This window comes from Colobus angolensis, unplaced genomic scaffold (assembly GCF_000951035.1).
Source record: "Colobus angolensis palliatus isolate OR3802 unplaced genomic scaffold, Cang.pa_1.0 Scaffold569, whole genome shotgun sequence".
Taxonomy (NCBI): Eukaryota; Metazoa; Chordata; class Mammalia; order Primates; family Cercopithecidae; genus Colobus; species Colobus angolensis.
The window spans coordinates 1,473,922-1,488,153 of NW_012119254.1; the positions used below are offsets into that span (position 1 = coordinate 1,473,922).

A 14,232-nucleotide genomic window follows, 5' to 3' on the forward strand; every position below is an offset into this window, starting at 1 on the left:
CTAGGCCTCAAGGGACCTTCACCTCTCAGAACACTCTCACTACCAAGTAAGGAAGCTCAATTTTGAATACTGGATGACGAGAGACCATGTCAGGCGAGAGAGTCCCAGCCACCAAATTTGCAGATAGTGGGTGAGGTGATCTTAAACCTTCCAGCCTCAGTCCTGGCTGCCTGATGATTATAGCTGTATAAATAAACACAGGCAAGACCAGCAGAAGAAGTGTCTAGCTATTATCAATCAATTGACATGAGAAACAATAAACGGATACAAGACACTAAGTTTTGGATGGTTAATTACACAGCAATATATAACCGAGGTCAAAAAGCACGAGAAAAGCAAACAGGAATGAATCATTTATTCAAACATACAAAGCTATATAATTTTGGCAGTTTCATTTTTTTGAGAGTAAAAACTACAAAACTGAACAGCGAGGAGGAAAAAAATTCTGATAATCTGATTTAACATTAGTCCTTTAAAAATCACTGTAACAAGTTTAAATATAAGTGCTTTATTTTTATGTTCACAAAACTAATTATAATACACCACAATGAATTTTGTTACAGTTTTATGTGTGTGTGACAGAGGGTATACATCTCCATCTACTACCTAATTTGTCTGTTCAAAACAGTTATTTTTCTTTTTTTTCTTTTTGAGACAGGGTCTCACTCTCTTGCCCAGGCTATAGCATAAGGGCACCATCACAGCTCACTGCAGCCTCAACCTCCTGGGCTCAACTGATCCTCCTGTCTCAGCCTTCAAGTAGCTTGGTCTACAGGCACACATGCACTATCATACCCCACTAGTTTTTTGATCTTGTAGAGACAGGACCTTACCCTGTTGCCCAGGCTGGTCTCAAACTCCTAGCTTCAAGCAATATTCCCACCTCGGCCTCCCAAAGTGCTAAGATTATAGGCATGAGCCACTGCACCCAGCCCAAAAGAGTTATTTTAGATCACCATTAAATTGTAGTGGTCTTTCCCATCAAACATAACAGGCTTGTAACCCTGTGGTGAACATAGAAGGCATTGATTTCAGGGAAATTAGCATAAAATAATGTTAATTCATACCCTTTGGTAGCTAAAAACATTAAAGTGCTTGACAGATGGACTCTACACTGATGTCTAGAGAGAGGATTTATAACCCATGTAAGTACCAACAAAAATACTTAAAAATTAGAGTAAGACTTGCATTGTTAAAATTTATAGATTTGGATTGTTGAGGCTTAAATACTGCATAGTTCTATATTCACTATGTCATAATTTGCATTGCTGTTGCATCAGAGGAGGTTAAAAATATTTCTACTTTCTATGGCAGAATAAATTTAGAGAGCATGATTCCACTAATTTCTACATTTAACAAGTTTTCTTAACTTGTTAAAGGAATGTTAGCAAGTCAACATTCCTTCCCATCTCATATTACCAACTCACTCCCAGCACCCAGTTTAATGATATGTTTTGGTAAGTGCTTAATAGATGATTCATCTCTAAAGATGAGTAGTGTTCATCAGCTGTATCATATCATAAAAAGCACAAAAAGTCAGCTGAACTAGCTTTTCGGCATCAGTCTCGGGACAGGATTTCCAGGCTGAACAGGCCACAACAAACCTGTGAAGCATAAATAATGATTAATGATTACACAAAAGGCTCCAAATAGTGATGGTGAATACAACCAGGACTTTATTTCATCTGGATATTCATACATGAAATGTGAAGTCTTGCTGACATTAGGTAAATGTAACCTGACACAACTGAAGGTAAAGCCATATGTGTAGATAATGCTAAGGAACACCTCATTCATTAGATGACTAGAGCCTAGGGACAAAGGGGAACAAATTAGCTAGAGCCCTAGAGTGCTCTGAAGCTAGGTCTTACTACGTTTAAAACAGAACAAAAAACCTCCTTCCTAGAAAATCCTTCTAAAGTGCTACTGGAATGAGTTGGAATATAAATTCATGCTACAGTTTTTAATGAAATTTAAACTGTTTTTAAAGAGTATAGTACTTGAAGAAAGTTTGAAAAAAAAACGGGAGAGAAGGATAATAGGTGAGAAAGGCTATTTCTAGAAAAGTCAAAAAGAGAAACTCTTGGGATCAAGTCATGCCTTCTACCATCTTTCTTGAGATACTCCTAATAGGAAATCCCAGATCTGGCAAGTGTAAAAAGTGGTCCTGGGAAGCTGAAATAAATAGGAGAGAAGCCTGACTTAGAGCTAGTCTTCCATTTTACAGAGAGAAGTTTCCATAGCAAAATATGAATTAGGCTCAAAATTAAAATGTGCAATGTAATGCTTCTGGAAAACTACGCAATTTTCACATCACTTAAAAAAAGAGTAAATTATGTCTTCAACATGTGCTTTAAATTAAACAAAAAGAAATAAAAATAAGAATATGCTGTGGCCCAGTATATAATTATGAAACCAATGTCTGAGTGGATTATATTTGCAAAAAGATAATACAGAAACCTTTAGGAAGTCCTGCCTTGTTTTCACCTAGTGATTCATGATCAAGAATCATTCTCCAGCTACACCGGGCATGGAATTCCCAGATACTTAGCAGCATCTAAACATGTTTCTCTCCACAGATGAACTGTTCTTATTCAAGTGTCAATTTTTTAAAACAATTTCAGTTATCTTTCTAAATTATAAAGAACAGCCTTTCCTACATGTATAGACAATTCATGAAAGGAACACAATGCCAAAGACAATAAAAAAAGTTTTACTTCATAGGTAAACAAGTAATTTATGTTATTTTTTGCCTATCAAATGGGTAAAGACTTTCTTTTGAGAAAGACTCTCGCTCTGTTGCCCAGGCTGGAGTGCAGTGGCATGATCTCAGCTCACTGCAACCTCCATCTCCCAGTGTGAAGCAATTCTCGTACCTCAGGTTCCCAAGTAACTTGGACTACAGTTGTGTGCCACCACCCCAGCTAATTTTTGTATTTTTAGTAGAGATGGGGTTTCACCATGTTGGCCAGACTGGTCTTCAACTCCTGGCCTCAAGTGATCCACCCACCTTGGCCTCCCAAAGTGCTGGGATTACAGGCATGAGCCACCATGCCTGGCCTAAAGAATTTTATAATAACTAGAGTTGGCAATGGTGTGATGAAATGAGAAAGGATACATTTATAACCTTATACATTATTTGTAATGATGGAAAAACAAAATAGTAGAGAAGCAGTTAGATAAATCATAGGAATCCTAAGACTGGAAATTATACAATCATCAAAATATCGCAAAGCATACTTAAAGGCATTGCAAACTGCTTGAAATAATAAGAACAAAATTCACAAAAAAGGACACAAATATTTACAGTGTAAATATACAATCTACATACATTATAGGTTGGGAGCATCATATAATTATAGTCTTATGCCATGTAATGGAAATGTAGATAACTTTGTTCTTATGTATTTTTTATATTTAACAGTTTTTTTTTTTTTTTTTACAATCAGTATGTAATACATTTAAAATGCAATGGCCTTATCTTGGGGTAGAAGAGATAAAAGGAGAGCCAGGGGAGGCAGGCACACTCAGTGTAACTTTATGTAAATACACTGTAATTTCTATCTTTTTGCTTTTTCATTTTTCTGAAAATGTTTCTATATTGTACCAACCCTTGCCCTACTTGCTTTAGTTTCAATGTTCCTATCATAGAAGGGTCCAGTGCATGTCATAAAAGCCATCAAAAACAGTCTTGAATACTCAGAACGCTTCTGTGAGATTATTTAACAACAGTTCTGGCACTGCTTCTACTATGTCTTCCTCCTCGTCATTTGGCTCTGGTTCAGAAGCACTCATCTCCTTCAAGTCACCTTCTGTTAATTCCTGTGGTGTGGTGACTAATAGTGCTTGATTTTGTTTTTTTTTTTTTTTTGAGACGGAGTCTCGCTCTGTCGCCCGGCCTGGAGTGCAGTGGCCGGATCTCAGCTCACTGCAAGCTCCGCCTCCCGGGTTTACACCATTCTCCTGCCTCAGCCTCCCGAGTAGCTGGGACTACAGGTGCCTGCCACCCCGCCCGGCTAGTTTTTTGTGTTTTTTAGTAGAGACGGGGTTTCACAGTGTTAGCCAGGATGGTCTCGATCTCCTGACCTCGTGATCCGCCCGTCTCGGCCTCCCAAAGTGCTGGGATTACAGGCTTGAACCACCGCGCCCGGCAATTTTTAAAAATTTTTAATAGAGATGAGGTCTTACTATATTGCTCAGGATGGTCTCAAACTCCTGGTCTCAAGCAATCTTCCCACCTTGGCCTTCCAAACTGCTGGAAATACAGGCATGAGCCACCAAACCTCGCCCAACATCCATACCTTGAAACCCTTCACCTTCCCCCGCCTTTTTTGGCCATATCCACAATCTGTTACATGATTTCCTAGACTGACTCTGTCGTAAATCCTGTGAAATCATGTACATCTGGACATAGTTTTCTCTAGCAGAAATTTATTGTTTTGGGCTTGATTGCTTTCATGACTTCTTCTATAACAACAATGGCATCTTCAGTGGTGTAATCCTTCCAGACTTTCATGATGCTCTCTTCCATTGGGGTAAAAGACAATCCTTGCTGACCATCCTTTCTATTGAGTCCTGCATGTAATGAGCCTAACAGGTCCTTATGACCCCCGATCTAGAGCCTGAATTAGAGACATGTCTGGGGGCAAGTAGACCAAAGACTTTGACACCTTGGGTGTTTAAATCATGGTGTTCTGGGTGGCCAGGGTCACTGTCCAAAATCAAAACAACTTTAAAAGGTAGTCCCTGGCCGGGCGCAGTGGCTCACACCTATAATCCCAGCACTTTGGGAGGCCGAGGCGGGTGGATCACGAGGTCAGGAGATCGAGACCATCCTAACACAGTGAAACCCCATCTCTACTAAAAATACAAAAAAATTAGCCGGGCATGGTGGCGGGCGCCTGTAGTCTCAGCTACTCGGGAGGCTGAGGCAGGAGAACGGCGTGAACCGAGGAGGAGGAGCTTGCAGTGAGCTGAGATCGCGCCACTTCACTCCAGCCTGGGGGCCAGGGCAAGACTCCGTCTCAAAAAAAAAAAAACAAACAAACACACAGTCCCTTACTGACTAGGTACTTCCTGACTTCAGTGACAAAGCATTAAAGAAACCAATCCAGAAAAAAAGGTTATCATTGTTCAGGCCTTCTTGTAAACTAGCAGCTGATGTTTATCTTTTCCCTTCAAGGCTCAAAGTTAACAGCTTTACAGACAAAGGCAGTCCTGATCATAAACCCTACTGCATTTGCACAAAACAGTAGTGTTGGCCTATCCCTTTCTGCCTTAAAGCCTGATGCTTGCTTCTTGTGATGGTTAATACTGAGTGTCAACTTGATTTGATTGAAAGATGCAAAGTATTGATCCTGGGTGTGTCTGAGACAGTGTTGTCAAAGAAGATTAACATTTGAGTCAGTGGGCTGGGAAAGGCAGACCCACCCCTAGTCTGGGAGGACACCATCTAATCAGTTGCCAGCGCAGCCAGAATATAAAGCAGGCAGAAAAAACGTGAAAAGACTAGACTGGCTTAGCCTCCCAGCCTACATCTTTCTCCTGTGCTAGATGCTTCCTGCCCTTGAACATTAACTCTAACTTCTCCAGCTGTGGGACTCAGACTGACTTCCTTGCTCCTCAGCTTGCAGCTGGCCTATTATAGGACCTTGTGATCATGTGAGTTAATGCTTTTTATATACTTCTTATATATATCCTATTAGTTCTGTCCCTGTAGAGAACCCTGACTAATATACTTCTCTTCTTTATGAACAAACGTCCTTCATGGCATTTTTTTTTCCAGAATAGGGCACATTTGTCTGCATTAAAAACCTGTTCAGGCAGATATCCTTTCTCCTCAGTGATTTTCTTAATGGTGTCTGGGAACTTGTCTGCTGCCTCTACTTCTCCTGTTATCTTGACATTTTTAAAGCCAAACCTCTTTCTAAAATTATCAAACTATCCTTTGCTGGCCTTAAATTCTCCAGCTTTAGATCCTTCACCTTCCTTTAAAGTTGTCATATAGTAACTTTGCTTTTTCTAGAATCATAGTAGAGTCCATAGGTACGGCTTTTTATAGCAATCCTGTACCCACAAAAAAGCTGCATTTTTAATTGGAGATCAAAAGGTATTTTGCAAAAAGGGCAAAGTTTTAATGCCTGCTGGTGTAGCTGCAGCAACAGCTTCACAAATTTCCTTTTTTTTTTTTTAATGGTACTCATACTAGATTTATTTATGTTGAAATGATGGGCAAATGCAGCTACAGATCTCAATCTATCATACTTATCAAGCAATCAGCTCTTTATTGTAATGTCATGACTTTTCTCTGCTTCTTGGGAGCACTTCCAGTATTACTAGAAGCACTAGATATGGGTCCCATGGTATTATTCAATGTTTATAATACTGTACTACCCACAATGAAAAATACATGAGAATAGAACCACGAAAGATCACTTTTCGTGATCCACTAAAGAGACAAACTGCTTACGCAGAGACGATTAGCATTATGTAACATCTTAAGGAGATACTTGCAACTCTTTAGCTTACCACAATAGCAACATGAGGTGACTACAAAATTATTATAGCAGTACAGTACATACCACAATTAATTTTATGCAATTATGACTGAAAACTGAATCTTTACATTTGTTTACATTTCTCTTGACTCCAAATGTCCCCACATAAAGTCTGTAAGGGCTTATGTTCATACATTTTGAAAAATTTTAACTTTTTATAGTAGATTTGTGTATATTTTATGGTAGTAAATGATGAAATAGATGAGTATCTGTATATATTTTATGCATGCATGAATATTTTAGTTTTTGGATATTTCTAAGCTACACAGTTTTGAGTTTTTTCCAAATTGTCTCAATCTCTAAAAAATTTTCTCATTTATTTAAAATCTGCATATAGGTGTATCCATGCAGTTCAAACCCATGTTGTTCGAGGGTCAATTGTATCAGAAACTGAAATATGTCATGCATATTACCATTCCAATTTTTCACATTCTATCTGCAGTGCCTCCAAGCCTGCCCTCTTCTTATTCACATAGTGCTAAATGTAGCCACGTAATTTTTACGAAGCCAACTATGCTTTGAAAGGTCCCCTGTAAAGAGACTGCCAGACTGTAAATAAGGATCTTACAAGCCTTGCTATCACTTTCATTTTATCTTGTTCTCCACCACTCTTTTTTATACTGGGTTTTGATCTTTTCGTTCTCATTCTTTCCATAAACATAAGTCAAACTTCACACAGCCCAAATGAACTGCATCTGAATTGGTAAAACATGTTTTAAAAAGTATAATTTACCCAATCTCTTTTCTCTATCTCATTAATATTGTCTATGACTATATGAACCACCATATATTTAAACATTTTATCTGAGCTTACTATAAAATACCTTGTACAAACCAAATATGTTCACGGGTATACTGATTTTGAGGATGATGATATGATTGCTGAATAGACCTGAAACGGTGTTCTGCATAAAAACACCTAAGGGACTGATCTGACAAGTGTCTCAAAAGCAGGACAGAGAAACATGAATATGTATTAAATGCCTAAGTAGAAAAAACAGATACTTATGTAACAAGTGACAGATGGCAATATGAGAATCACAGTGTAGGAAAGGCATTTAAATAACAAAAGTAATACCTTTCTTACTCTATAGCACTGTACAAATGAAAAAGAGAAGCCTCACCTGTCATCTCTGATGTGGTAGAAAAATCCATAACCATTGTGTACCATGGGAACTACCACTCCCTGGACTCGTAAATAGCCAACCAGACTTGTTGAGAGAACAAAATTTCCACCTCCTCCGCTGTGTGGCACAATAAAAAGACATTTTACTAGGCCTACAGATGCTTATATTGTTTCTAAAAAGCATTTAACATATTAAAAAAAGAAGCTAATTGATGAAGTTGTTAAACACTACACTATATTACCTTTTGGAAAAAAGTGGGTCCGTAAAGAGTTCTGGAACAGGAAGACCTTCCTCTTTCGCTATGAGTAAGAGACCCAAAAGGTGACGATCAAATCCTGCAATGAAATCCCAAATCTAAAGTTAGAAAAAATTTTTTCACCATGAGAGATTTTTAAGTCAGAAAAATTTTAACATAAGTACCTTTTCCAGCTGAACAATCTTTCATCATTTTATTATGCTTTGCAAAAGCTTGTAACATCTTTTGTTGCCGCTCATGAAGCTGTATTAAAAATCGAGAGACACTTCAATAACATACTGTGCAAAACCCAAATAGAAAAAAATCCTAAACTCATTGTAATTAGGATTTGGGTAACTAGGGAGAGGAAAGAAGATTTCTAGGAAGATCTATAATACATACTGCTATATCTTTCCCTCAGTTATTCTATCACCTATTCTTCCCTGTATATCCTGCTTCTTATTTCTTTCCTGGAATAGGAAACTATGAACTTGTGGGCAGCACTGAAGTGACATTAACAAGTCACTTGTTATAAAGTGTATAACATATACACTAGATATAAAGATAAAAGCAAGATTTCAAAAATGAAAGCATAACTAAACAAATGACAATAAAACAGTTCTACAAAATTAAGATACAGGCACTCATATATAACCACATCTAGCAAAACTAAAGAAACAAATATAATACTAAAATAACAGTGAGAAGGAAATTTGCTGTTGTCTAAATGCTTCAAAAAAAGAGTATGAAACAAAGCATACAATTGTCCTGGTTCCAGTATATGAAACAAGAATCTGTGACTTCAAAAACATTCAACCACATCAAGAAAACCTTCCTTTTAATGGCACCTTGGAACTTCTGCACTTTATTAGTGTTGTTCTAAAGGCAGATAAGAAGTCCTGAAATACCTAAAGTACTGAAGACCCTTTGCCTAGAAATTAACACAAATGGGGGCCTTTTCCCGTCTTCCCTGTTTCTTAGTCTTTCCAAGAAGTACACACTTAACTGGTGAATGAACAAATGCTTTAAAAACCTCAAAAAAGATGTCTCAAAGTATTTTAATGATCCAGGAAAACTGAAGCAAAGAAGTTAGTTACTCAAAGACCACAGTTCCTTTAGAACAATTAAACAAATCTTGTGAGTTTTTTCTTTTCCAATACTCACACTGACGGAAGGATCCTGCATGGACTGGCACCACCTGACTGCTTCAACTGTGCATGATCGCATAGTCTCTGTACGGCCATGATAAAAACATCTTGTCATAGCTGTTTCATAGCAACAACCAGGGCTACAAGAAAAAATTAAGAGAGTGTATCATAAGAAATAAAATGTTCTAATATCATTACAGACATAGTTGCCTAATAAAGCTAGCTTTGTTCACAGAGTAAGCCCTTTAACACAGATAGGTTGGAGATTTTCAATAAAAAAGAGGCTATTTTCAATACCAAAGAGCAAAAAGTACTCTGATAATGTGGGCTGTTTCAAAGGCATGGCTGCTGTCAGGTATACATTATAGCCTCTAAGATGGCCCCCGTCATTCTTGCCTCCTGCTATTTATGCTCTGCTGTAACCCCTCACTTTTGAGCGCAGGCTAGACAGTGATTTGCATCTAATGGAAAGAATACAGCACAAGAGATGGGATATCACATCTGAAATTAGGTTACAAAGAGAGCTCTCTCTTGTTCTCTTATTTCTCATCTGAAGAAAGTCAGCTGCCATGCTGAGGGCTGCCCAATGGAGAGCCCTAGTGGCAGAAAACTGAGGACGGCCCTCTGGACAACAGCTAGGGAGAAACCAAATCCTATTAGTTCCCGTGGGTGAGGTGAGAAGTGGACCTACCCTCAGGAGAGCAGACGACAACAGCCTTGGCTGATACCGACTATAACCTCATAAAAAACCTTAAGTCAGAGGTACTCAACTAAGCTGCATCACAAAAAAATGACCCACAACATTGTTATATAAAATTACTGATCCATAAAATATGTGATATAAAAAATATATGTGTTTTTTATTATATTTGATTATTATATATTATATACAAGATTATATATATTATATAATTATATATATAATCTTATATATATGATTATTATATATTATAATAAATCTGGTAATTTATTATACAGAAATAGGTAATACAGAGTCCTTGACCTTTAGTGCCTCCATATAGAACATGAAGGACTAGAATAAAGTAGAAGTATAATTTAAGAAGTTCCCCAAAGTGATACCTGTTTTCCTGGGTTGGAGAATGATATAGCAATTTTAGGTATAAAACTCTCTTACTTTCTTGTTGGTTAGAATTTGGAGTCAAAGAGACCAAATGAAGTGAGAGTGAAAAGTCTCTGATGTGGGTACTAAGAGGACTCAAGCAGTTTTCAAGCCTCTTCTGTTCAGTGTTTCTGTCTCTGGAGTGAAATGGTATCCCTTCAAAGTGTGAAGGAGAAAGTGTGGATAATATTTTTAAATAGCACTAAAATAACATTCTTTCAGGAAAACAAATTAAAAATAAATGCAGTAAAAATGAGTAACAAAATATTACCACTGTAACCTCAAATGAAATAATGCATCTTAGCAATGATCTTCAATGACTACTAAAATGTTAGGTAAAAAAATTCAGGGAGCAAACTTTTTATAATAGATGCTGACTGACAAGTAAACACACTCTCAATCTTAAACTATGGAGTAGAAAACAAAGAGCATTAACTATTTATTATTGTAAAACATAACCAAAATAAGAACTGATGCTTTTTATCAATCCTCTAGCTCTAACCACCAGTTTACAAGACATACAGGAGACTGAGCAACATGTTAAATATCAACATGGGACTACAATCAGGAAAATTCAGAAAACTCTACAGGATAAATGACCCAGTTTCTTCATCAAATCAAATACAATAAGAGAAAGGTAGGAAAAAGATTCCCATATTTAAAAAAGACTTAAGAGGCGTATCAATCGAATGCAATGTGTAAAATTTATCTGGAACCTCATTTGAACATATCTTCTGTATAAAAAAAATACTATGCGAAATTTCCAATGCCAGCTATCATGAGCTAGTTTGCAGCAAGCCAGTCTTAATGCTAGGAACAACAACAAAAACTGGATTTAAAAAACATCTATTTGAAGGCTTTGCAGAATTTTTTTTTTAATATACTTTTAAGTTCTGGGATATATGTGCAGAACGTGCAGGTTCATTACATAGGTATGCATGTGCCATGGTGGTTTGCTGCACCCATCAACCCATCATCTACATTAGGCATTTCTCCTAATGCCATCCCTCCCCTAGGTCCCCACCCCATGACAGCCCCCAGTGTGTGATGTTCCCCTTCCTGTGTCCATGTATTCTCATTGTTCAGCTCCCACTTATGAGTGAGAACATGCAGTGTTTGGTTTTCTGTTCCTGTGTTAGTTTGTTAAGAATGATGGTTTCCAGCTTCATCCACGTCCCTGCAAAGGACATGAACTCATCCTCTTTTATGCTGCATAGTATTCCATGGTGTATACGCACCACATTTTCTTTATCTAGTCTATCATTGATGGGCACTTGAGTTGGTTCCAAGTCTTTGCTATTGTGAAAAGTGCTGCAATATACATATGTGTGCATGTATCTTTATAGTAGAATGATTTATAATCCTTTGGGTATACACTGGGATTGCTGGATCAAATGATATTTCTGGTTCCAGATCCTTGAGGAATCACCACACTGTCTTCCACAACAGTTGAACTAATTTACGCTCCCACCAACAGTGTAAAAGCATTCCTATTTCTCCACATGCTCTCCAGCATCTGTTGTTTCCTGACTTTTTAATGATCGCCATTCTAACTGGCATGAGGTGGTATCTCATTGTGATTTTGATTTGCATTTCTCTAATGACCAGTGATGATCAGCTTTTTTTCATATGTTTGTTGGCTACATAAATGTCTTATTTCGAGAGTGTCTGTTCCTATCTTTCACCCACTTTTTGGTAGGGTTGTTTTTTTCTTGTAAATTTGTTTAAGTTCCTTGTAGATTCTGGATATTAGCCCTTTGTCAGGTGGTTAGATTGCAAAATTTTTCTCCCATTCTGTAGGTTGCCTGTTCACTCTGATGGTAGTTTCATTTGTTGTGCAGAAGCTCTTTAGTTTAATTAGACCCCATTTGTCAATTTTGGCCTTTGTTGCCATTGATTTTGGTGTTCTAGTCATGAAGTCTTTGCCCATGCCTATGTCCTGAATGGTATTGCCTAGGTTTTCTTATAGAGTTTTTATGGGTTTAGGTCTTATATTTAAGTGTTTAATCCATCTTGAGTTAATTTTTGTATAAGGTGTAAGGAAGGGGTCCAGTTTCAGTTTTCTGCAATGGATAGCCAGTTTTCCCAACACCATTTATTAAACAGGAAATTCTTTCCCCATTGTTTGTTTTTCTCAGGTTTGTTACAGATCAGATGGTTGTAGATGTGTGGCATTATTTCTGAGGCCTCTACTCCGTTCCATTGGTCTATATATCTGTGTTGGTATCAGTACCATGCTGTTTTGGTTACTATAGCCTTGTAGTATAGTTTGAAGTCAGGCAGCATGATGCCTCCAGCTTTTTTCTTTTTGCTTAGGATTGTTTTGGCTATCCAGGCTCTTTTTTGGTTCCGTATGAAATTTAAAGTAGTTTTTATTTTAATTCTGTGAAGAAAGTCAGTGGTAGATTGATGGAGATAGCATTGAATCTATAAATTACTTTGGGCAACTGTTAAAGCAGACAGAATATGAGGGCCAACATCTGGAGAGAAGAGCAGCTCTTTGAAGTGAGGTACCTTGCAGTCTTGGCTCCAGGCCCGCTTGTCTGTGTAGTCTTGGAGGAAGTCCCATCTGTTTAGGGACCTGTAAGATATCACACCTACCTGCTCCCCAGGAATAGACCCACCAAAACTGTGCATTTGACTGTGGACACAGAAGCAGCCCTTTAACCCAGCTCCAGTCCTACTCAATGGTGGTCCTAGAGACAGTCCCATCTGTCCAGGGATCAGGCAGGAAACATGCCAACCTGTATTCTCATAATAGCCTGCTGACTATCTAATACATAAGCAGTCCCATGACCTGGCTGCAGCCCCACTCAACTGTAACTCTGGAGGCAGTCCTGTCCACCCAGGGACCAGGCAGGAGAAAGTCCTTACCTGCTGAAACAAGTCCATAAAAACTGGAAGTGATTTATTTAAACGCATAGACATCAACACAGGACTACAAGGATAGGTAAGCCTGACTCCACTGAAGAAAACTAATAAAGAAATCAAAATGGCATACTAAAAAATTCAATAAAAAGACTAGTAATAGAGTAATTAAGGAACAAAAACAATATAAGACCTAAATAAAACATATAACTAAAGTTGTATGTTTTATTATCAGTTATATGTTTTATTATCTTCTTTATCAGTAATTATTTCAAATGTAAATAATTTCAAATGTAACTCTCCAATCAAAGAAAGAGATTGGTAGACTGGACTGAAAAAACCTGAAAAAACATGATCCATCTACAGGCATACCTCACAGATATGGCAGGCTCAGTTCCAGACCATCGCAGTAAACTGAATATTGCAATGAAAAGAGTAACACAAATTTTTTGGTTTCCCAGTATATACAAAAGTTGTATTTACATACAACTGTATTTACTGTAGTCTATCAAGTGTAAAATTCAATATGTATAAAAGCCTATTGGTTCTGCTTTTCTGAAGAACTCCAATACAGATCCTTATCTTACACTATATACAAAAATTAACTCAAAAATGGGTCAAAGACCTAAAGTAATAGCTAAAATTATAAAAATATTAGAGGAAAACACAGGGAAAAGACTTCATGATACTGAATTTGGCAATGATTTCCTGTGTATGACACCAAAAGCACAAGCAACAATAGAAAAAAATAGATGAACTTCATAAAAACTTAAAACTTTGTACATCTAAGGATACTATTATGACAGCAAAAAAGGACAACCAGCTACAAGGAGGAGCTAGTACCATTCCTTCTGAAACTATTCCAATCAATAGAAAAAGAGGGAATCCTCCCTAACTGATTTTATGAGGCCAACATCATCCTGATACCAAAGCCTGACAGAGACACAACAAAAAAAGAGAATTTTAGACCAATATCCCTGATGAACATTGATGCAAAAATCCTCAATAAAATACTGGCAAACCAAATCCGCAGCACATCAAAAAGCTTATCCACCATGATCAAGTGGGCTTCATCCCTGGGATGCAAGGCTGGTTCAACATATGCAAATCAATAAACGTAATCCAGCATATAAACAGAACCAGAGACAAAAACCACATGATTATCTCAATAGATGCA

General features: G+C 37.5%; 1 protein-coding gene across 1 annotated transcript in view; it reads right to left on the reverse strand.

Annotated features, from left to right (window-relative positions):
• Positions 1-336: 336 nt before the first annotated feature.
• Positions 337-14,232, reverse strand: part of CROT (carnitine O-octanoyltransferase) — a 56,068-nt gene continuing 42,172 nt past the window's right edge. The window contains exons 12-16 of the mRNA XM_011961774.1: positions 9,084-9,207; positions 8,105-8,183; positions 7,926-8,019; positions 7,682-7,801; positions 337-1,604 (exon numbers count right to left, since the gene is read on the reverse strand). Coding sequence (XP_011817164.1) covers positions 1,484-1,604; positions 7,682-7,801; positions 7,926-8,019; positions 8,105-8,183; positions 9,084-9,207 — 538 coding nt within the window. The 3' untranslated portion in view covers positions 337-1,483. The remainder of the gene's footprint in view (positions 1,605-7,681; positions 7,802-7,925; positions 8,020-8,104; positions 8,184-9,083; positions 9,208-14,232) is intronic.